Source organism: Schistocerca serialis, chromosome 1, assembly GCF_023864345.2.
Source record: "Schistocerca serialis cubense isolate TAMUIC-IGC-003099 chromosome 1, iqSchSeri2.2, whole genome shotgun sequence".
Lineage (NCBI taxonomy): Eukaryota > Metazoa > Arthropoda > Insecta > Orthoptera > Acrididae > Schistocerca > Schistocerca serialis.
Genome location: NC_064638.1, coordinates 200999166 through 201021839, shown reverse-complemented (window position 1 = coordinate 201021839; position 22674 = coordinate 200999166). Strand labels below are relative to the sequence as shown.

The 22674-nt window shown below is 40.0% G+C and overlaps 1 protein-coding gene and 1 non-coding gene across 2 annotated transcripts in view; both read left to right on the top strand.

Annotated features, from left to right (window-relative positions):
* Positions 1 to 18628, top strand: part of LOC126459141 (uncharacterized) — a 110877-nt gene extending 92249 nt beyond the window's left edge. The window contains exons 16-25 of the mRNA XM_050095843.1: positions 5658 to 5917; positions 10338 to 10511; positions 13717 to 13896; positions 13981 to 14187; positions 14378 to 14632; positions 14751 to 15077; positions 15189 to 15450; positions 15530 to 15676; positions 15772 to 15922; positions 18082 to 18628. Of these exons, the coding sequence (XP_049951800.1) occupies positions 5658 to 5917; positions 10338 to 10511; positions 13717 to 13896; positions 13981 to 14187; positions 14378 to 14632; positions 14751 to 15077; positions 15189 to 15450; positions 15530 to 15676; positions 15772 to 15922; positions 18082 to 18246 (2128 nt within the window). The 3' untranslated portion in view covers positions 18247 to 18628. The remainder of the gene's footprint in view (positions 1 to 5657; positions 5918 to 10337; positions 10512 to 13716; positions 13897 to 13980; positions 14188 to 14377; positions 14633 to 14750; positions 15078 to 15188; positions 15451 to 15529; positions 15677 to 15771; positions 15923 to 18081) is intronic.
* Positions 8726 to 8800, top strand: Trnat-ugu (transfer RNA threonine (anticodon UGU)). The gene has a single exon. It is a non-coding gene; the product is annotated as a tRNA-Thr (tRNA).
* Positions 18629 to 22674: the final 4046 nt, after the last annotated feature.

The following is a 22674-nucleotide window of genomic DNA, read 5'->3' as shown; positions in this document are numbered from 1 at the left end:
CACAAGCCTCCCCACCAACGGCAAGGTCCATGGTTCATGGGGAGGTCCATCTACATAGAATTCTTAATTTCCTACAAGTAATTTTGCCCAAGCGTTTAACACTAATCTGACTAAACCCAAAATTGTTGCTTATGTCCTTTTTTCCTTGTTTTTCAATCAGTACATTCTTTCTTCAATTTGATGCCTATGGCATTGAGGGATATTTGGATTCTGTTTATCTGTATGGTATTATCCTCCAAAAGCCAGTTGTATTTTATTTTATATGACCTTATTTCCAGACCAATTTTTATCCCATTATATATCATGTAGGAACAGGAATGAAATGTCAATCCCATAGGCCTTTTTTCCAGACAGTAAGTCATAAGTTGTCTGAAGATGCTCCAAGTATTCCAGATTGATACTTTAAGGTCACCCCTTGGTGTTAAGCCTCATCATAAGTATCACCAATCAGCCTATAAACTCCTTAAACTGTGGACTTGATGCTAACATTATTCATTCTCTGTTTCTTTTACATGTTTCCATTTCACACCTTAGATGTCTTAGGGGTGTCCTAGCTCATATGTACCACATTAGCTAGAAATTGTTCAAAGCACTTCTGAGCTATGCTGGAAAACACACACACATCTCTTTATATAAGTTTTAATTTTTTCAACACTTATGTATTGAGCTGCAAGACACAAACAACAGCACGGCCACAACGAATCAAAATTTATTCTTCTTCTACATACTTGCGTTCAGCAGTTGACAAGATCGACACAAACCTAGAAACAATCTAGGTCCTGATATAAGCAGCCGCTTGCAATACATGTGAACACAATATGAGAGTGAGTGTGTGCTCTGCACTGCACTTATAAAGAGGAAGGCTCTGGTAGACTGCACACCAGATGCTGTGCCATGTGCACAAGTCATGTGGCTCACCACAGGCAGCCTCTTGGTGCCAGCCAATGCAGGTGCCATTGGCAGAATATTTGAAGTGTAATGCACCAGTGGCCTGGTGCCATGATATATATCCAAGTATTACATACAGGATTACAGCAACTTACACTGAAGTACCAACCCAGTTACATATTCCACAGCACAATTTCTGTCACCAACTTTTGTACCACTCATTCTCTTCCTCCACTCTCAGTAATATCTCTCTCCTCCTCCCCCCAAGACTGTTGAGTACTAATCAGGATAAATAGATATTTCTTTGTGAGCCAGGGAAAGAAAACCTACTAACTGACTACTGAAACAGAAACAGTTCAAGTGGACCTAACAGGAATTTAAATGAAAAATAAAGTGTTGACTCTCTAGATTTTGGAAACTTCTTAGCAGCTTCTTCATTGATTGAAGAAGATGGATGGTAAACGGGGAAAAGTAAAGAAATGTTATACAGGATACACAGGCAAAGAAAGATCATACAGTATCCTAAACAAAGAGAGAGAGAGGAAACAGAAGTGTCACTAGACTGAGATTATATAACGAGTAATGAGATGCAGGCAGCTGGTAAGTGAAAGAAAGAAGGAATAATCGGAAAGAAATTACAGGAAGCAAATGGAAGGAACCAGTTTGAGAGATTCAGAGGGCAAGCTACATAGCAGAGCTGCTAAAAAGGTAGCTCATACATCATATCTTATTTTATACCTGCTTCTTAACTGGAGTTGTGTTGTTGTTGTGGTCTTCAGTCCTGAGACTGGTTTGATGCAGCTCTCCATGCTACTCTATCCTGTGCAAGCTTTTTCATCTCCCAACTGGAGTGTAAGTGGTCTTAAAAAGTGTTGTAAGATTGATTTTTTTTGTATTCAATTTGTAAATCATTCACATTTACCCTAGTTGTTTCTACACACATCCAAACAAGTTTTGCATCACCTCGGTTTCGAAAGTTCCGGAACCTGTACAGAAAATTGAAACAGAGATCAACATAAACATCATTTCCGCCCTTCTTATTGCTCATGAAAACCACACATTGCATGATGTACCACCATTCAGCAATACATTCAGAGATGGTGGTCCAGATTGCTGTACACACCAGTACCTCTGATACCCACTAGCACGGCTGTTCCAGCTCGTCGGTTCCGTTGTGAGCCGCGGAGCGCTCCCTGCTCCAGGGAGCCATGTCGCTCGCTGTGCGCTGTGACCATTCAAGTGGGCTGGCATGTAGCATGGCTGGCTGAGGCAGACGACAAGGCAAGCGTTCTGATATGTCAGCTGCGTCTTACAAGATCGACAACCTCATACTCTTAGTTGCTAAGACGTGGTGACATGCTACACCAGGAAATACGATGTTCAGGAAATAAATAAGAAATGACTGTTTTACAAGAAATTGCATACTAAATTTATTGGGCCTCTGTAGCTTGACATTTTCTTTTCATTACAAGATCGGAAATATCAGGTGTCAAAGTGCTCGCAGCATTAATGCGAAGGATGGCCTTCATTGTTGCATCCTGAAGAAACTATCGTTCCTTACTTTTTACTCTTTTCATTGCTGAGTAAAGTTTCTCACAACAATATGTAGATCCAAACATGCACATGATCTGAGCGGCATTGTTGTGAAGCTTGGGAAATATTTTTTGCTGTAATGAATGATACCGTAGTGACAAATCCAACGTGTTGTAGTACCTCTCTTTCAAAAAAGTTGAATTTTGCAAATCAATAATCTCCAATTGAAGTGACGATGACAAGCCATCGGGGGAAACTGAAAAAGGAGTGCTGAACACCTTAAGTTCCATTTCCAAACTAGTGAGGTCTCGGAATCATGTTACAAACGACGTGATGAGCTTGGTAATCGCTGAAAGTAGTACCTTCAGGTAGTTTTAAAGAAGCAAGAAGATTGAAGAACGTTAAATGTCCATTACTCATCTGCCTCTCAAATAAACGTAACTTTTCGATGAACGCTTTGATCTGGTCGTGCATGTCAACTATTAGGTGCCCTTTGCCCTGCAATGACAGATTTAAATTATTCAGATGCATAGTTATGTCAGCTAGGAATGCCAGGTCAGATATCCATTTTATATCTTTCAGACAACACATTTCTTCATTTCGAGAAAAAGGGATATTTCCTGAAGAATGGCAAAGAAAACATCAAGAACTTTTCCCCGACTCAGCCAACGTACTGTAGTGTAGTAAGGTATATCCCCATACTCCGCTTCCATATCTTTCAGGAATCCTTTGAATTGGCGATGATTCATACCGTGACGCAGCACAAAATTCACACACTTCACGACATCTTTAATGACACCACCTAGCTCTACTGTTTCAGCACAAAGTGCCTCTTGGTGAATAAAACAATGAAAAGTCAAAATGTCTTTCCCGAATTCGTCCCCGAGTTTATTTTTCAAACAAGAAGCAAAACCTTGGTGACACCCGATCATTTGTGGTGCACCGTCTGCCACTATGGAATGGAGCTTATCCCACGGCAAATTCATATTGTCCACTGATTCACAAACAGCTTCAAAAATGTCGCGTCCTGTTGCAGTGTAATCGAGTGGTACCACATCCAAGAGTTCTTCAGTTACTTGCAGCTCCATGTCGACACCACGCACAAAAGCTGAGGACAGTCCGATATGTCGGTGCTTTCGTCAAGCACTAGCGAAACAAGTGGTCCCACCGAAAATGGCTTGTCACTCGTCACAATGATGTGAGCGACCCTGTAGCTTGCTCGAATTGCTAATTCAGTAGTGTTTTCTCCGCTCTCATGCACCTGAAAATTATAAACGCATTACAGAACACTAACTATGTTGCACGTTTTGATACCCTCCATATTACGAAACCGTTTTTAAACTTACGTCTCCTGGTATGTCATTCTTAAGCCTGGCTACCAGTTCTCTGCGTGCAACGCCTTCTACCTGATCGTAGTGCACTGTGTGAAGATGTGTATAATGCCGTTGTATATTGTACCTCTTCGCACAATTAAATACATTATGACATACAACACACTGCAGATGACTGTCCCCCTTAATTGAGGTACAGGGCTCCCGCAGCTAGTCACAGCTATCATTGAACACGGATTATTGTGTCAGTTGCCACTGCATGTGGCCAGGGGGTAGCGAGTTCACTTTCCCCTTCCACGCAGGCTCCAAGCTGCTGCAATGAGCGCTCCGACTCCCTGGAGCTCGGTTGGAACAGCCTGCACTAGCATGTCCTCTTGTGTTGATGCATGCCTGTATTCATCATGGCATACTGTCCACAAATTCATCAAGGCACTGTTGGTCCAGATTGTCTCACTCCTCAATGGCAACTTGGTGTAGATCCCTCAGAGTGGTTGGTGGGTCACGTTGTCCATAACAGCCCTTTTCACTCTATCCCAGGCATGTTTGATAGAGTTCATGTCTGGAAAACATGCTGGCCACTCTAGTTGAGCGATGTTGTTATCCTGAAGGAAGTCATTCACATGTGCATGACGGGGGCATGAACTGTCGTAAATGAAGACAAATGCCTTGCCAATATGCTGCCGATATGATTGCACTATCAGTCAGAGGATGGCATTCACTTATTGTGCAGCCATTACAGTGCCTTCCAGAACCACCAGCGGCATACGTCTGCCCCACATAATGCCACCCCAAAACAGCAGGTAACCTCCACATTGCTGCATTCGCTGGACAGTGTGTCTAAGGCATTCAGCCTGACTGGGTTGCCGCCAAACACGTCTCCAGTGATTGTCTAGTTGAAGGCATATGCGACACTCATTGGTGAAGAGAATGTGATGCCAATCCTGAGCGGTCCATTTGGGGTGTTGCTGGGCCCATCTGTACCACGCTGCATGGTGTCATGGAAGCGAAGATGGACCTTGCCATGGACGTCAGGAGTGAAGTTGCACATCATGCAGCCTATTGCGCACAGTTTGAGTCATAACACAACGTCCTGTGGCTGCATGAAAAGAATTATTCAACATGGTGGTGTTGCTGTCAGGGTTCCTTTGAGCCATAATTCATAGGTAGTGGTCATCCACTGCAGTAGCAGCCCTTGGGCAGCCTGAGCGAGGCATGTCATCAACAGTTCCTGTCTCTCTCTATCTCCTCCATGTCTGAACATCATCACTTTGGTTCACTCCAAGACGTCTGGACATTTCCCTTGTTGAGAGCCCTTCCTGGCACAAAGTAACAATGCGGATGTGATTGAACCGCAGTATTGACCGTCTAGGCATGGTTGAACTATAGGCAACATGAGCCTTGTACCTCCTTCCTGGTGGAATGACTGGAACTGATCGGCTGTTGGACCGCCTCCATCTAATAGGCACAGTTTTGCATTGTTGTTTACATCTTTGGAGGGTTTAGTGACATCTCTGAACAGTCAGAGGGACTGTGTCTGTGATACAGTGTACACAGTCAATGTCTATCTTCAGGAGTTCTGAACCAGAGTGATGCTAAACTTTTTTTGATGTGTGTATTTCAGCAACTGTTCCTCCATTATTTTCATATTGTGAATAAGTATGAGCATTTGATTAATTTGAAGTATAAATACTAAATGCCTTACATTATCTTTGAAAAAGTATGAGCATTTGATTAATTTGAAGTACAAATACTAAATGCCTTACATTATCTTTGTGAGAATTTAGAAACAATCACTATAAAAGTTAGATCCAAGCCACACTTCTGCTTCCTTTCTAAAATTTAATGAAATGCATTTCTGAAACTTTGCATTTTTGGGGTAAGATTAATAATTTGTGTGAATTACAGACAACTTCAAGATCAAGAGTCAGGGCGCAGCTTGGTAGCACCACATGATCTGCGAGAGTTGATGGCTGTGCTGCCAAATGTTGACCTCTCTGAGACTCTGGAGATACCACGCGTATTCCGCTGTGATGAGCAGACTCTACCATGTGATCACACAAGCCGATATCGCAGTACTACTGGCTGGTGTAACAATCTCCGACGTCCAGAACTTGGAAAATCCTTAAGAGCATTTGCTCGCTTACTACCTCCGGCTTATCATGACGGTATTCAAAGCAGATATCTATTTTTTGAAACAAGAGGCAAAATTTTAAGTAGAGCAGATGGAAATGTATAACCAGTGTAAGAAGGAGATATTCTTCTGACTTGGGAGTAATCACTTACAGGGTGATTTGATTTGATTTGATTTATTTCATGTTCCATAGGTCCAACTGTGTTGGATACACCAGGACGTGGAACGAGTCAGTTTTTTACAAATACAATCTGATAATCTTATAGCATATACAGAAATTTGAGTACATAATTATATAAAAATTTATACAGTAAATTCTTTGGGCAGCAATACAGAAAAAGAAAATACATATTTTCTTAGAATCATTAAAACACTACAGAAAACAGATACGGAGCACACACAGATACAGAGCTCAGGTTAAATAAAATTCATAGTGGCATTATGTCAACTTGTATTATATAATATTAAAATATTACAATTTATTTAGTTAAAAATTCATCTAGACTGTAAAAAGCTTTTTCTAGCAGAAATATTTTTAGAGCTTTCTTAAACTCACTATTGTTATGAATCTTTGCCTTTATTTCGGGAGGAAGAGCATTGAAGAGTTTTGCTCCAGTGTAGTGGACACCCTTTTGTGCCAAGCTCAAATTTCTGAGTTCACTGTGTATGTCATTCTTCCTCCGTGTGTTATGCTCATGATAATTACTGTTTGGTTGAAATACATCTATATTTTTACAAACAAAACACATGAGAGAAAAAATATATTGGCATGTAGTTGTGTATATTTTAAGATTACGAAAACTATTTCTCTGTGCAATGAACACTTTCCTTGCTAATGGCTGGTTGCCCCAAAAAACAATTCCGTACTCAATGAGACAATGAAAATAGCCATAATATGCCACTTTTGCAGTGGTAGGTTCAACACATGTAGTGACAACCCGTAAAGCATAGGTAGCAGAGCTAAGCCTCTTACAGAGATCAATAATATGTGAAGACCAGTTCATTTTCTTGTCAATGTGCACTCCAAGAAATTTTGTTGTTTCCATTCTAACTATTGGTTGATTACCACATGTCACACTTATCTCTCTCTCTTTTTCTGTTTTTGTACAGAATTGAATAAAGCTGGTCTTACTGGAATTTAATGAGAGACCATTCACCTTGAACCAATTAACCATATCTGAGAGTATGTGATTAATGAGTTCCTCAAGATTGTTGTCTGTTCTACAGCTCATAAAAATTGTGGTATCATCAGCAAATAATGTAAATTTACACGGCAGGCTTGTAAATGATGGTAGATCATTTATAAAAATCAGGAATAGTAGTGGCCCAAGAATTGAGCCCTGGGGCACTCCATATGTAATGGAACTCCATTCAGAATCTGAGGAAGTGTCACATACTCCACCCGAGCTACTCAACACAGCTTTTTGTTTTCTGTCTTGGAGGTACGACTGTAGCCAATTGCCTGCAACACCACTTATTCCTACTAATTTTGCTTTTTGCAAGAGAATCTGGTGATCAACACAGTCAAACGCTTTGGATAAATCACAGAAGACACCAAGTGCTAGCATTTTTTCCATTAAGAGTTTCTAGGACTTCATTTGCAAGTGCGTAGACTGCGTCTTCTGTTGAACGGCCCTTTTGAAAGTCAAACTGGCTCTTGCTGAGAACTCCGTTCTTCATGAGATGATCAGTAATTCTTACATGTATTAGCTTTTCTAGAATTTTGGAGAAAGCTGTCAGCAAAGAGATAGGTCGATAGTTAGTTAGTTCAGCTTTATCACACTTTTTGTACAGGGGCTTCACAATGGCATACTTAAGTCTACTGGGAACAACACCTTTCTGAAGGGAAGCATTGAAAATATGACAGAGAATGTCCCTTATCCACACACAAGAATATTTCAATAAATTACTAGATATATTATCAACCCCTGCAGAATTCGTACTTTTTAGAGACATGATGATTTTTTGAATTTCTTCTACAGTGACAGGATTAAGGTGCATTTCTGAAATTGTGTTTGAATATACGGCTTGACAAAGAGTTACAGCTTCATCATCATTGGGCTTGCAACCAATCTGTTGAGTTACTGATAGGAAGTGTTTATTAAAAATCTCAGCCACCATTTTGGGGTTATCTACTAGGATACCTTCATATCTGATATTATTTATATCTTCTTTACTTGTTGTATCTCTTCCTGTTTCTTTTTTCACAATGCTCCAAATTGCTTTTATTTTATTATTAGAATTATCTATTTTCTTCTCATAATAAAGGGCAACAATGCTCGATCTTAGGTTCACTGTTGTTTTACATATATGTAAATGACCTTCCTTCTTGCAGATGACACTAGTATATGTACATAAATCAATGTTCTTAAAAGTATTACTGAGTGATTATCTATGAATTATCTCATTCTTCATTTCAAAAAGGCACTACACCAATAATAAGTGTAACACATGGTGAGGAAATGATAACTTGGATCTTCGATTGTGTTTTTCACATACAACTTGGAACGCTATATCTACGTGCAGCAATTACTCCTGGATATCTATCTGATCATGGATAAATTCCAAAGTGCATTATTTGAACAATACAATCATTCCTTGCTTGATGTTAGACTTTCACCATTGAGATTCAGTCATGCTGAATGCAGAACTACTGATTGTTTCAAGACCGATGACTGATAATTCGTACGGGACTTGGTAGATTAATCTGCCACGAGTAATGAGTATGATGGGCAAACATCTATTAGGCGCACTACGAATGTAGTGTTGTGGACATGTTGGGAATGTGGATCTCACGGGGAGCGTGCAAGGGATAAGTCCCAGCAGACGCACTATCCTCTGTGCCCGCGGTGGCTCAGATGGGTAGAGCGTCTGCCATGTAAGCAGGAGATCCCGGGTTCGAGTCCCGGTTGGGGCACACATTTTCAACATGTCCCCAATGAAGTGTATCAACGCCTGCTTGCAGCTAGGGTGTCCATTTAATTATCATTTCATTTCTAGCAAAGCTGCATGGTCATCGACGGTAACTGTTCTTTCGGGAACAGATACTACCGTCATATATAGTTAAAAAATATATGGGTTCCCGGCCTTTAACCTTCTCGTGCGAACGCACACGCTATGCCCGAACTCGTACAGGACTTGGTAGATTAATCCTCCACGAGTAATGAGTATGATGGGCAAACAGCTATTAGGCGCACTACGAATGTAGTGTTGTGGACATGTTGGGAATGTGGATCTCACAGGGAGCGTGCAAGGGATAAGTCCCTGCAGACGCACTATCCTCTGTGCCCGCGGTGGCTCAGATGGATAGAGCGTCTGCCATGTAAGCAGGAGATCCCGGGTTCGAGTCCCAGTCGGGGCACACATTTTCAACATGTCCCCCATGAAGTGTATCAACGCCTGCTTGCAGCTAGGGTGTCCATTTAATTATCATTTCATTTCTAGCAAAGCTGCATGGTCATCGACGGTAACTGTTCTTTCGGGAACAGATACTACCGTCATATATAGTTAAAAAAGAAGTATTTTTTCATGTGATGTATTTACAAATTAGCAGTTTTTGGATTTTTTCCATTACTTATACAGTGAAACCTTGCTTCTTGCCAAATTTTATGATTCTAGGTCAACGAGAAGTACCCTGCAGGTTTTGATGCGTGAATTTGCGAGTATCAAAATGTGTGACATAAATGACCCTACCTTTTGATTGCTTTGACTTACAAGCTAACGTTTATAATACCACCAAGGGCGTACAGACCTTAGTATGTGACATAAATTTCAACTTAATACGTCTCCCTGTTCCTCAGAAAAAGGGATCTTAACAGACAGACGGACAGACACTGAGTCTAGTAACAAATAACAGAAATTTTTTTTCATGTGCTATAATTGCAAATTTACAGTGCTCAAAGGTTTTTCCTTTGGCTGCACTGTAAAACCTTGCTTCTTGCCAAATTTCATGATTCTAGGTCAACAAGTATACCTTATAGGTTTTGATGAGTGAGTTTTCAAATATCAAAATATGTGACATAAATGGCCATATCTTTTGAGTAAATTGACTTAGAAGCATAAAATTTTTATACAGCTAAGGGACCATAGAGCTTAATGTGATATAAATTTGAACTTGATACATAAACCTGAGAAAAAGGGTAACATTTATATGGTAGTAAATTGCCAGTACAGTGTAGGGGAGTCTTTCTGACAGTTATGTCTCTCTTTTCTTGAAGGTTTTCCTGCATAGTGAGTTCTTTAGTACATGAAAAATGAATTAATAAATATTAAAGCCACTCAGTGTCACGCTAAGCAGATTTAGACCATTATTTAATAAGATAGCAAATTTCACAGTTGATTTGCAACTTAATTTTTTTAATGAATCTCTAAATATGATTTACTTTCGCATATCTTTCAAAATAGGCTACACTGTTCTTTTCAAAAACAAAGTGAGATTATTGTTTTGGCTTCAGGTGTCGGAAGTCCTCGAGCTATGTCAGTTACTGGAAAACCATTGCCTAGTCCACGTCTTATCTCAGTGAACGTTCATCCTGACACTAGTCAACCACATGTTAAATACTCTCTGATGTTCATGCAGTTTGGTCAGCTCTTGGATCATGATCTTACTCACACACCTGTCAACAAAGGTGAGTGCCCTTAGTACAATAGTTTCTACACCAAGTTATGGATATGTTATTCTTCTGTACATTTTTTTATTTTTTTTATTTTTATCCTCGCTGTTTTTCCCATATTAGTGTTATACAATTTAAGTGTTTGTTATGTTCTATGCACCAGCATATCAATGTTTGCAGTAACCTTTCTTCTGCTTTTCAAGTAGAATCACAAACCTTTCTCTCTCTCTGAACAAAACTGCAAAATATTTCCTTTTCATCACCTCATCAGTCTAGATTATTATTTTATTCCCAGTATTTCTATTTTTTTTTTAATTTTTTAAATTTAGTAACCTTCTTCTTCTCTCTAGATTTGCACAATAAAAGATATTATGTTATTAGTTTCTGTTCTCATTCTTATCATATGATCATCATCAGTTTTAAAAAGATATATTGCATCAAAAGAAAAATTCAACCAAGAAAACTGATAAATTATGAGACAGAACTGTTGGTGAGTTCTTACCTTTAGGAGATGAGGTAAATAGTACTGCCAGTACACATATAAAAGTACATGACACTATTGAAAATATTAGTTATTTCCTCAGAGAAGAGAGAGGGATAGGGTATGAAAGGTTAGAAATGAAGGGCAGATCACTCAGACCTCAGAACGAGAGTGACCCACCGGTAGTGAGAACAAGGGTAGTCAAAGGTGACAGGGGAGGTATCAGAGCATGTAGCTCAGAGATAGCACACTGATGAGCACTGTGCACAGTCTTTCTAGGGATGCTCAGGACAGAGTAAGAAGTACAGATAAATCAGGAGGAAGAGAAATGAACAGGGTAATTAACCACTTGGAGGGACAAAAAAGTCCAATTAGAAAGAGAGGAAGTAGATAACAGAGATGTAAAGATAAAAACAGTAAAGGAATTACTTAAATGTGACATATAAATGAAATGTGTTAAAACATAATGACAAAAAATAATCATAATGAAAAATGAGGAGGAAGGGTATTAATCCTTTGCACTTTGTAATAAGGACATGCATCCTTATTTAAATTGTCACTACTGCCCCCCCTCCCCCTTCGGCAGCAAGCACATCACAGAGAATTGTGTGAGTCTCTTTGTGGAAACATGAGGCCCCTGACCAATAATTAGGCTATACACTAAAAAAAAAAAGTACTCTTTCATTCAAATTTACTTACATAAGCAATACAATACAAAACTTTTTACTGTGTGACAAATTTTGAAACTCTTCAGGGTGGATTGTTTTGATCATCATTTCACTCTATTTATTTACAAATGAATATAAGGGGAAAGGGGATATCCAAAACTGTGGCAATTATAGAGGGATAAAACTGATGTCCAACTCAATGAAGATCTGGAAAAGGATAATTGAGAAGAGGTTGCATCTAGAAACTGAAGTATGTGAAGAACAATTTGGATTTGTGCTGGGAAGAGGAACAACCAAAGCAATATTTGCACTAAGGCAACTGATAGAGAGGCACAGAGAAGTACAAGCTGAACTGTACATGGCCTTTATCGATCTTGAGAAGGCATATGACAGGGTGCCAAGGCAAGAGATATGGAGATGTCTTGAGAAGTAAATGCCTGCCAGAAAAAAATATCAGGGTGGTAGAAGACATGTATGAAGGTGCAATGACACAAGTCAGGAGCAGTGCAGGTGCAACAAAGGCATTTCCAGTGAGAGTAAGCCTTCATCGGGGATCTCCTCTCAGCCCATTTCTCTTCGACCTTGGCATGGATGTACTAGTCAAAGACGTGAAAAAAGAGGCACCTTGGAGCATGATGTTTGCCGATGATGATGTAATTTATGAACCCACCCAGGAGGCACTTCAAGACAAGCTTGAACAGTGGAGAAAAGCTCTAGAGGAAAGGGGAATGAGAATTAGCAGGGAGAAAACAGAGTACATGTGTACAAAGGATGCCAAAGATCTATATATTAACCTGCAAGGAGAACAACTGATGCTTAAGGAATTTAAATACCTAGGCTCTTGCATGCAAAGTGATGGAGGACTGAAGACCGAAATACAGCACAGGATAAATAGTGGATGGATGAACTGGAGGAAACTGAACCGAGTACTGTGTGATAAGAAGGTTAGCTGCAGAACGAAGTGAAAGCTTTGCAAATCTGTGGTGAGGCCTGCAATGCTGTATAGTACAGAAACATGGCCAATTACAACAGCCCAAGATAAAAAGATGGAAGTTGCAGAAATGAGAATGTTAAGCTGGATGAGTGGGGGTGACATAAAAGGATAGACTAAGGAATGAGTACATGAGGGGGACAGTGAAAGTGGGGCCCATAGGGAAGAAGATACAAGCATGTAGGCCAAAATGGTATGGACATGTGCAGAGAAGAGGGGAGTACTATGTGGGGAGAAGAGGTGAAGATCTAGAAATTGAAGGATCAAGGAGAAGAGGAAGACAGAAGCTGAGATGGAAAGACAAGGTAGCAGGGGACCTATGGGAGAAAGGATGGCTCATAGAAGCAGCACTGGATAGGTATTTATGGAAGAGAAGGCTCCAGCAAAGCAATACTGACCCCACATGATGTGTGAAAAGGCTGAGATGATGTAGATGATGATGATTTACAAATTAATCACTGTCATTATCAAAATCATTGTTGTCAAAATCATTCTCTCTCTCATTTTCATTTAGACATCAGTCCTCTAAAAGCTCTAGAATCTGTACCTCAGAAAGTGCTCTGTGTGAAGAACTAGCCGCTTCACACCTATTAGCTTGAATGTAATAATTACAACCTTTCTTTTGACACAACAGCCACTAATAGAGGTTAAGTCTAAGAGGTTGTTGGAATGTGAAGAAGTGTTGGAGTGAAAGTTCCTATCTTTGGAATTCATGAAAATTAGTACCAGATGGGAAGATCCAAATATTTTGTTAAGGTACATCTATGGTTGTTCCTAAAATTTGGAAATTTAAAATCAAATGAATAATGGCTTGATTTTGGATCCTAAATCAACTGACTAGTGTTAATGAAAGCTATGATTACGTAGTATTAATAAAGGACATTGATTTATGTAAATTGGTATTTGAAAGCAATAATTTTAAAAAATAAAAATAAAACACCTTATTCAGTAGCCGTGTTCATCCACTGTTTACTACTAATGGAAACTAGAAAGGTATGTAGCAATATATACATTGATACCTGTGAAAGGTAAAGAAGTGTCATCAAACTTATGACATGTTATTGTAATGTGTGTTTCAAGGATTTGTTGGAGAATCCATTCTAGACTGCCAACCATGTGATGCCATGAAGACAGTCCATCCAGAGTGTTTTCCCATACCAGTACCTGAAGGGGACCCCTACTTTCCTAAAGTAAATATTACCACTGGGAAAGCTATGTGCATTCCTGTTACACGCTCAATGCCTGGACAGCTAACACTGGGTATTTATCTACATTTCTGCTAATGTTTAATATTCTCTCAATATTACATAATGAAAACAGAAGAATTTGTATGTGTGCAAACAGGGTACCGAGAGCAGCTGAACCAGGTGACGGCATACATTGATGCTTCCTTTGTATATGGATCAGACGTCTGTGATGCTAATGCTCTTAGGACATTCACTGGTGGTAAGATGAATGTAACCAAAAATCCAAATCGAGGTAAACCACTTTTACCGCAGATCACGACACATCCAGAATGCAAGTCAACAACAAAAATTTGTTTTCGAGCAGGTGATACTTCTTTATTTCTTAGCTTACAAAGTTGTGTGATTTTTTAGTTAATTCAGAGCATACGAAAGTGTATTAAATGCACAGTTTCAAAAGAGTAGTTTGTAAAAAGTGAAATCCCTTATCTTACTGTACATTGCAATAATGCTGTTAAATGCACATGCAATGGCTAATTATTTGTGGTATTGAACAGGTGATGCCAGGGCAAGTGAACAGCCTGGACTTGCAGCAATACATACACTTTTCTTAAGAGAGCACAACAGACTTGCTGATCGACTTGCTATTCTGAATCCACATTGGAATGATGAAAAACTCTATCATACTGCACGACGTATATTGTCAGCCATTACTCAACATATAACATTTAGAGAATTTCTTCCACGTCTCTTTGGATGGGAAGGGTTACATAAACATGGGCTTTCCCTTGAACCAGAAGGCTATTTCAAAGGTAGGAAAATACAACACAGTGAACACATCATAATTGCTAATTATAACTTTGAATGGCATGTAGAAGTATTACAAAGTATCATGTATCACCTGATAACTTAACGGTCTACAAATTTCAGGTTATGATCCAACATGTGATGCCACAATTGTGAATGAATTTGCGGCTGCTGCTTTCCGGTTTGGGCACAGTTTATTACGGCCATCACTTATCAGAATGGATACAGGGTATGTGGAGAGGAGACCTGGTGTACGGTTAAGGGATACTTTTTTTAATCCCGATGTACTGTATCAAGCTGGAATGATTGATGATCTAATCAGAGGCCTAGCAGCAACCCCCATGGAAACACTTGATCAGTTCATAACAAATGAAGTTACAAACCACTTGTTTGAAGACAGACGTATGCCATACTCCGGGATGGATCTAGCTGCTATTAACATACAACGAGGTACACACAAAGTTACTGTTTGTACTTTATAGAGACTTCAATATTTTTTCCTAGCTTAAATGAAGAAGCAAACTCTAGACAACTGTATATATGCTTTCCAATACTTTTCAGGTAGAGATCATGGTATACCTGGTTACAACCAGTATCGACAACTATGTAACCTGTCATTAGCCCGTGATTTTGATGACCTGAAACGGGAAATACCATCTCCAGTAGTCGAAAGGCTTCGTCGGCTGTATCTGCATGTGGATGATATCGATTTATTTCCTGGTGGCTTGGCTGAGACTCCTCTTGTCGGTGGAGTTGTAGGACCCACTTTTGCCTGTATTATTGGACACCAGTTCAGATTACTTAGACGGTGTGATAGATTTTGGTAAGTCATGCATTTCCAGTAATTATAATACTGAAGTTTAGAACCAACATTTTATGGTAATTTTCATTAACATTTCCAGGTATGAAAATGATGATCCCTTAGTGCGGTTTACAGAAGCCCAGTTGTCAGAGATCAGAAAAGCAACACTTGCTAAGCTCATATGCGATAATGCTGAGAATACTGACTACATTCAGCGATCTGTACTTGACTTAACTGAACCTTTCTTGTAAGTATGAATAACTTGCACCTTTTACTGTAGTAAAATTTAATGAATTTTCTTTGTAAGAGGCAAACAAGTAATACGTACAATATTTGTAACAGGAACCCCAGGGTGAAATGCAGTGCATTGCCATCTTTAGACCTGGAGCTGTGGAAAGACAGACTTTCATGCAATGTTGGGCACACTACAATAGATGTTGGGACAGCTGAAAGAATATCTCCTTGTGTCATGTGCACATGCACTACGGAAGGGGTATGTCTGCATGCATTTCTACTTAATTGCAATAGGTTCTTATGATTATACCAGATATAATACATATCTGGGCCACATCCAACAAGAAACACAACAAACCTGACTTGTGTAAGTCAAAATCTGGTCTGTTAATTAACAAAGTATGGAGAAAAACGCCATAGATTTGAGCTGTAAATTGATCTGGATTCACTCTTTCACTGAGAGTATTATAATAATTCATTCACTGCTCATGTTCCATATACATGGCAAGTTCAAGAAAATTTCACCAGCCAGCATCTCCAATATTCCTGCCCATTAAGAGACTGATATCTTGTAATCACCCACTCTCACCATGGAACAATAAAAATTTTTATTCATTCAATATAGATTCATGTTGATTTTCTTAGATCTGCACTTTTTTTCTTTTCTATACTATTAGATAAGTCTAGCAGTCTGACAAAGCAACTGCTTGGTCACTATGACACTCTGCAAAACAGATTTTTTTGAATACAGTATGGTCTGTCAAGTGTTGTTCATTATGTGTAATGCATCATACACATCTACAAGAGGTTCCCAGTTGCGTCACATGAGGTTTTTGGCCTTGTTGTACAGTGAGGAAACTATGGTTTAACCAGCTTTGCTGTTTCTGCATCCTCTGCCTTGTAGATAACAACTGAACTGGCACAGCCAAGCCACTAGTAATAAAGACAGAACTTTCAGAGGAGCGATTACAGCTGCTTAACTTTCATTTTTGGTAATGAAAGAGTGTAAAACTAGCTCCTTTACTTGGTCAGTTTTTCATGTTTGTTGTGAATTCTAGTTTATTCTAGATACTAGGATTAATAAACATCATCTGCTCATCAACAGATTTACAGAAAAAATCAAATTAAACTTCACTGAATAGCTATCAAGTCCATGAAAATTCTCTCTCTTAAATACAGACAATTACAAGTAACTCTGTGTTTAAACTGCAATTACATGACCTTGCAACAGTATTTTTCATTATTACTGTTGATGCCTGAAAATGGAAACAAGTCCATAGGGTAATAGAGTTTGTTTCTTGCTTAATTCTATTGTGTCACTGGTGACGTCTTAAACATAATGAATCAAAATGCTAGAGGGTATGGTAACCATTTGACTTATTTGCATCAAGGAAAGAAATGAAATCCTGTTTTTACTTCTGATTTTTTTGTTTCAGTCATGTTAAGCAATTTGTTTTGGAATTCCATTTATACTCATAATTTGGTTGATATTCTCCCTATGCATGTTACCTTCTTTGACCTAGATTTTGAGCTCATTCTACCAAAAGTATTCTATCACCTGCATCATCTAAAGAACAAAGTCCCAGACAGACTTAGTGTTCATGAAACTTCCTGGCAGATTAAAACTGTGTGCCCGACCGAGACTCGAACTTGGGACCTTTGCCTTTCGTGGGCAAGTGCTCTACCATCTGAGCTACCGAAGCACGACTCACGCCCGGTCTCACAGCCCTACTTCTGCCAGTATCTCGTCTCCTACCTTCCAAACTTTACAGAAGCTCTCCTGCGAACCTTGCAGAACTAGCACTCCTGAAATAAAGGATATTGTGGAGACATGGCTTAGCCACAGCCTGGGGGATGTTTCCAGAATGAGATTTTCACTCTGCAGCGGAGTGTGCGCTGATATGAAACTTCCTTGGTAGAGCACTTGCCCTCGAAAGGCAAAGGTCCCGAGTTCGAGTCTCGGTCGGGCACACAGTTTTAATCTGCCAGGAAGTTTCATATCAGCGCACACTCTGCTGCAGAGTGAAAATCTCATTTAGTATTCATGTTTGAGCTTTTCTGCCAAGCAATCACAGTCTTGTGAAGATTCTTTTACTTACCTTTGTCTATATCTAGTTTCTTCTCCTTATCATGCAGTGAAGAATGGATGCTATGTTACTTAATCACAACCACACATGATGTGCATTATGAAAAACTACACCAAGCAGTTGCTGTACTTGTTTGACCTGCTTTTTGTCTTGCAAATGAGACTACGTTCTGTTCATTTCACAACACATGACAGTTGAATGTGCTTAACTTGTTCACTTGTGAAATAAAATGTAAAAAACTTAAAATATCTGCAGCTAATTTGATAACTCTTCCACTGAATAATCAACACTACATTGCATTGTATGTCTAATATTACATTTATTTTGACAGCCAATTTGCCAGTCTCTGAAGATCGGCAACTGCTTCAATCTTGCAAGATCTTTCAGTCATGCAGCTGTTCTTGGAGACCATGTGTGTAAAGTGCAATGTGCATTTGTCTTCCGTGCTCTGCCTCAAGTAACAGAGCCAACAGATAACCAGTTAGGTTTCAGTTAATTTTACATTTTGCCATCAAAGAAGACTGACAATTTCAAAGTTAAAAATCATGGTGCATTATAGACACATGCAGTCATGTAGTTAGTCAAAGAAACTATGTGAAACATGAAATCAAAACTGTATCCAATACATGGCTGTGAAAAGTTCTTCCTCTAAAGAGCTTCAGAACAGAAGAATGTGCAGCAGAAAGTATGATGACAAATGCGGCTGAGCAGCAGAAAGTTTGATGAAGTTACCAACATTATTACTAAAGTGGTTTAACATGTGAAACTCATAGGCAGTCGTGTTAATTTTAATTTGTATATATCTGCTGTGTTGAAAAACAGAAATGCAGAATTGTGATATTTATTAAAGCTATAAAATAAATATTTTACATAAATAAGTGCCTTTGTATCTCTTTTTGCAGAAAAGTTCATTGGACTCATGTCTTTCTTTAATACATAGTCACAAAGTAAAACCTGTTTCATACTGTTTGATTGTTAATGTAATATTGTATCCATCCTAAATTTTACCTGGGACATCAAGATGCTATTCTTTATTATACTATATGATGGCCTGGTAGTTTTCATGAATCCACAATAGGTTACTGTAGACACTAATACTGTTAGCAAAGTACTAACACAGCTTCTTCAGTTTTAAAACTTTAAAAGTCTTTAGGTGCCAGATCATTATTATATGAAAGGGGCAATCCTTATCTGTGGGTATAAAGCCATGTCAGTAGTTCATATTACTGCACAGTATTTCAACAATTAATTAAATCAGTCCACTCAATTGATGAGAGTGCGAGTGGAGATTTTACAGGGGATGCACATCAGTCAAACAACTAAAAAGGAATAAAAATGCTTTTAAAATATGGCAGTGAGACTGTCCTATCACCCATCAAAGTCAGTTGTGTGTAAAATTCTGTATTTGTGTACAATAAATGTTTGGAAGTTAACAGGTCTAATGACTACAGATGCATATGTACTGGAGAAACAATATTGTGTAATAGACAATTATATACACCGATCGGTCTAAACACTATGACCACTTGCTTAGTAGCATGTTGGTCGACCTTTGGAAAGGTATACAGCAGCAGGATTGTGCAGTATGGATTCGACAAGTAGTTGGTAGGATCCAGAGGTATGCGGCATAAGAGGGCTATGCACGAGTCACTCATTTCCTGTAAATTATGGGCCTCTGGTTTCGGGGTGCTGAGCTGGTGCCCAACAGCATTCTAGATGTGAGCCATCAAGCTTAAATCAGATAAATTTTGTGGCAGAGACACCAACATGAGTTCTCTATCATGCTCCTCAAACCACTGTAATGCAATTATGGCCTTGTGAGAGTTGTTGCCTTATACTGTTGGAAGATGCTATCACTGTCATGTGAGACACCAAGCATGAAGCGATGCAGGTGGCCCATATTAACTTACAGTTAGCCCACTGCTGTTATTCTGTCTTCAATTACTACCACAGGTCCTATGGAATTCCAAGTGAAAGTCCTTTACAGCATAATACTGCCCCCAGCAACCTGCAACCATGGCACAGTGCATGTTTCATGCAGCTGTCTACCTGAATAACAACTTATCCAGACATGACTATCACCCTGGTGTAGCAATAAATGTGATTCATGTGACCAAGTGACACATTTACATTGATCCGTGGTCCAATCTTCACAATCCCATGCCCACTCCAATTGTAATTGACAATGTCACCACGTCAACATGGGAAGACATGCTCCAAAGCACTTGTCTTTTTCCTGCACCAACATTGTACTTTGTCAAGGTCTGTCTCAGTTCACTGCCTATCTTACTTTATAGCATGGGCTCATCACGTTCTGTAATGATGTGGAGGACATAACAACACCTTGTCACCATCCTTCAACCACTTTCTATAGATACTCATGACAGTAGCACGCAAACAGCTTCACCATTTCCAAAATGCTCATTCCTGGGCGCCAGTTCATAACAATTTGCTCTTTTTCAAAGTCAATGGGTTTGCAGACCAAACGGTTTCTTGGTGGCAAATATTTTATCATCAGTTTTCACTCTGTTACCTACAACCAACCTGTTGCACCATGATGTACAGCTATGTTGTCACATGCATAGCAAAGTCTGGCCACTTAGTAGACATTTCTGTAGCATCATTTCATAATGTGATCATTGTGGATTTTGATGTTGGACGCCTTCAGAGTGGATCTACCAAAATGTACGTAGCATTTTTAGATGTTGCTCTTGTCAACTGTGCACACTGTTCCCTTACACTGTGTCTTTAATCGTTCAATTGAAACTCCACATTTGCATTTCAGTGACAAGTAAGCGAAGAGTATATTATAACACAGAAATTTTTATTTTGTGAAATACAACTCTTTAAGAGCTGCACGTGTTAACATATATAATTCTATCAAATATTTAGATTTTGCCAAAAATACTTCACTGATATCCCTTGAGAATCTGCTGGTCACACAGTATTCTTTGTCCAACAACTTGTGCTTCTGAAGTTTTCAGATCAAACATTGATTGTACACAAATGCAAAGCTTCACAAGTAAAGACCTTGGTGGGTCAAAAATATTTTTTTTTTTTTTTCCATTTTAGCCATTCAATCTGGGATACTTCCATTGTCAGATTTGCTTACTGTCTTTGACTCTTGACTACTATATCATTTTTGGAAATACTGTGTCTAAAAATGAACTGTTAGTGCCACTATACTTATGGATGTATGTTTTCTGTGGGGATGATGAGCAAATGTGCCCATGTGGAATTTACCATTAAGGAAGATTCCAATGTGCTTGACACTACATGAGCAGGAATTTTTGTATCTCAAAATTGTTATAGTCATGAGCAACCAGTGAGCGGTGCATGGCAGAGAATGGAGATGTGAAGGTGCCAGGCAGCAGAGCTGCTGGAGGTATCGCTGACAACGAACAGACAGGACAGATGAACAAGTGGGGTTCGACAGACACTATGACTGACAGGACATTGGAAAGCAAGCAAGAACTAAGGTGATAAACATGGCAAGACGACAACAACACAGAAACACTCCAAACAACAACAGGATGTATCTCAACACATGGAACTGGAATGCAGTACGACCGAGATTCACATGTGAACTATGGCGAGTACCAGACTGCCGGGGTAGCAACGTGTGGCCGCCTAAATACATGATCATGGGAAACATGACTGGCCATGGACTTCATGTGGTAAGAAAGTGGCTCACTCGCACAACAAGGCTCACGGTGCAGGCGCGCACCTGAGCACAGAGACCCCTGGTGGGTACCCAGGTCCATAACCTCTAGCACGCATTCAACTTCCATGCCTTCCGACACCAGATCCCTCCCCCCCAGAACCTGTGCATAAGGGTGGGGGAGCCAGTGGATGTCAGCAGTGGGGCTGATTCAAGGGCCTCGTGCACACCAGAAGGAGGCTGGGGATTGGAGGATGTGAGGTGCCACAAAGGGGTACAAGACCAGAGTTGGTTATGGTGGTGGCACTCGAGCCCCTTCTGTGTCGGTATTGACATCACATGCTGCCCATGGGTCACGACTACTGTGGCAGGAGTTCAAGCAGCCTTGCTCCTATACTAGCAGGCACACACAGCTGTGCCCAGAGTGTAGCACTAAGAAGGTCAGAAGTGGGACTCAGAAGGCGACAGTGTCAGCAGATGGAGCAGAGTCCTCAATTGCCGTCCACGGAGGAGTTTGGCTGGACTATGGCCATCAATCAGTGTGGTACAATAAGTGCTTGGGAAAAAGGCAAGGACCGACATGATGGCAGATGATTTGAGTGTTCTTGTCAGCTGATGTTTCAACTTCCTAACTAGTTGTTCTGCTGTGCCATTGAAGAACGAATGGAATGGAAGGATGCGGATGTGTTTGATACCGTTGGCCTCACAGAATGTGTGGAAGAAGGCTGCCATGAATTGTGGGCCATTATCTGAGACCAAGGTAAAAGACAGCCCTTCAACGGTGAGAACCTGAGCCAAGACCTTCAGTGTGGTATCAGTCATGGAGGATGCCATGTGCACCACATACGGGTATCTGGAGTATGCATCCACAATGAGCAACCACAGTGTTCCCAAGAAAGGGCCCGTAAAATTGAGATGGATGCAGTTCCAGGGCCGGTGAGGTGTGGGCCAGGATGCAAATGATTGCGAAGGGCTGGCTTGGTGATGGCACACTCCGTACACCCGCAGACCAAGCATTCGATGTCGCCATTGATGGCGGGCCAATAAACATGCCAGCAAGCCAATGTCTTCATATGGGATATCCCCCAGTGCCCACAGTGTAGCAAGCAAAGGATGTGGTGGTGCAAATTGGGCGGGATGATCACCCGATAGGCATCAGCCTCTGAGGCCAACAGAAGGACACCTGCCACAACCGAGAGCCTATTTGAGAGATGCCACCAGGGGCTGAATTCAATTTTCAACCACCGAGTCAGATAGGTGGTC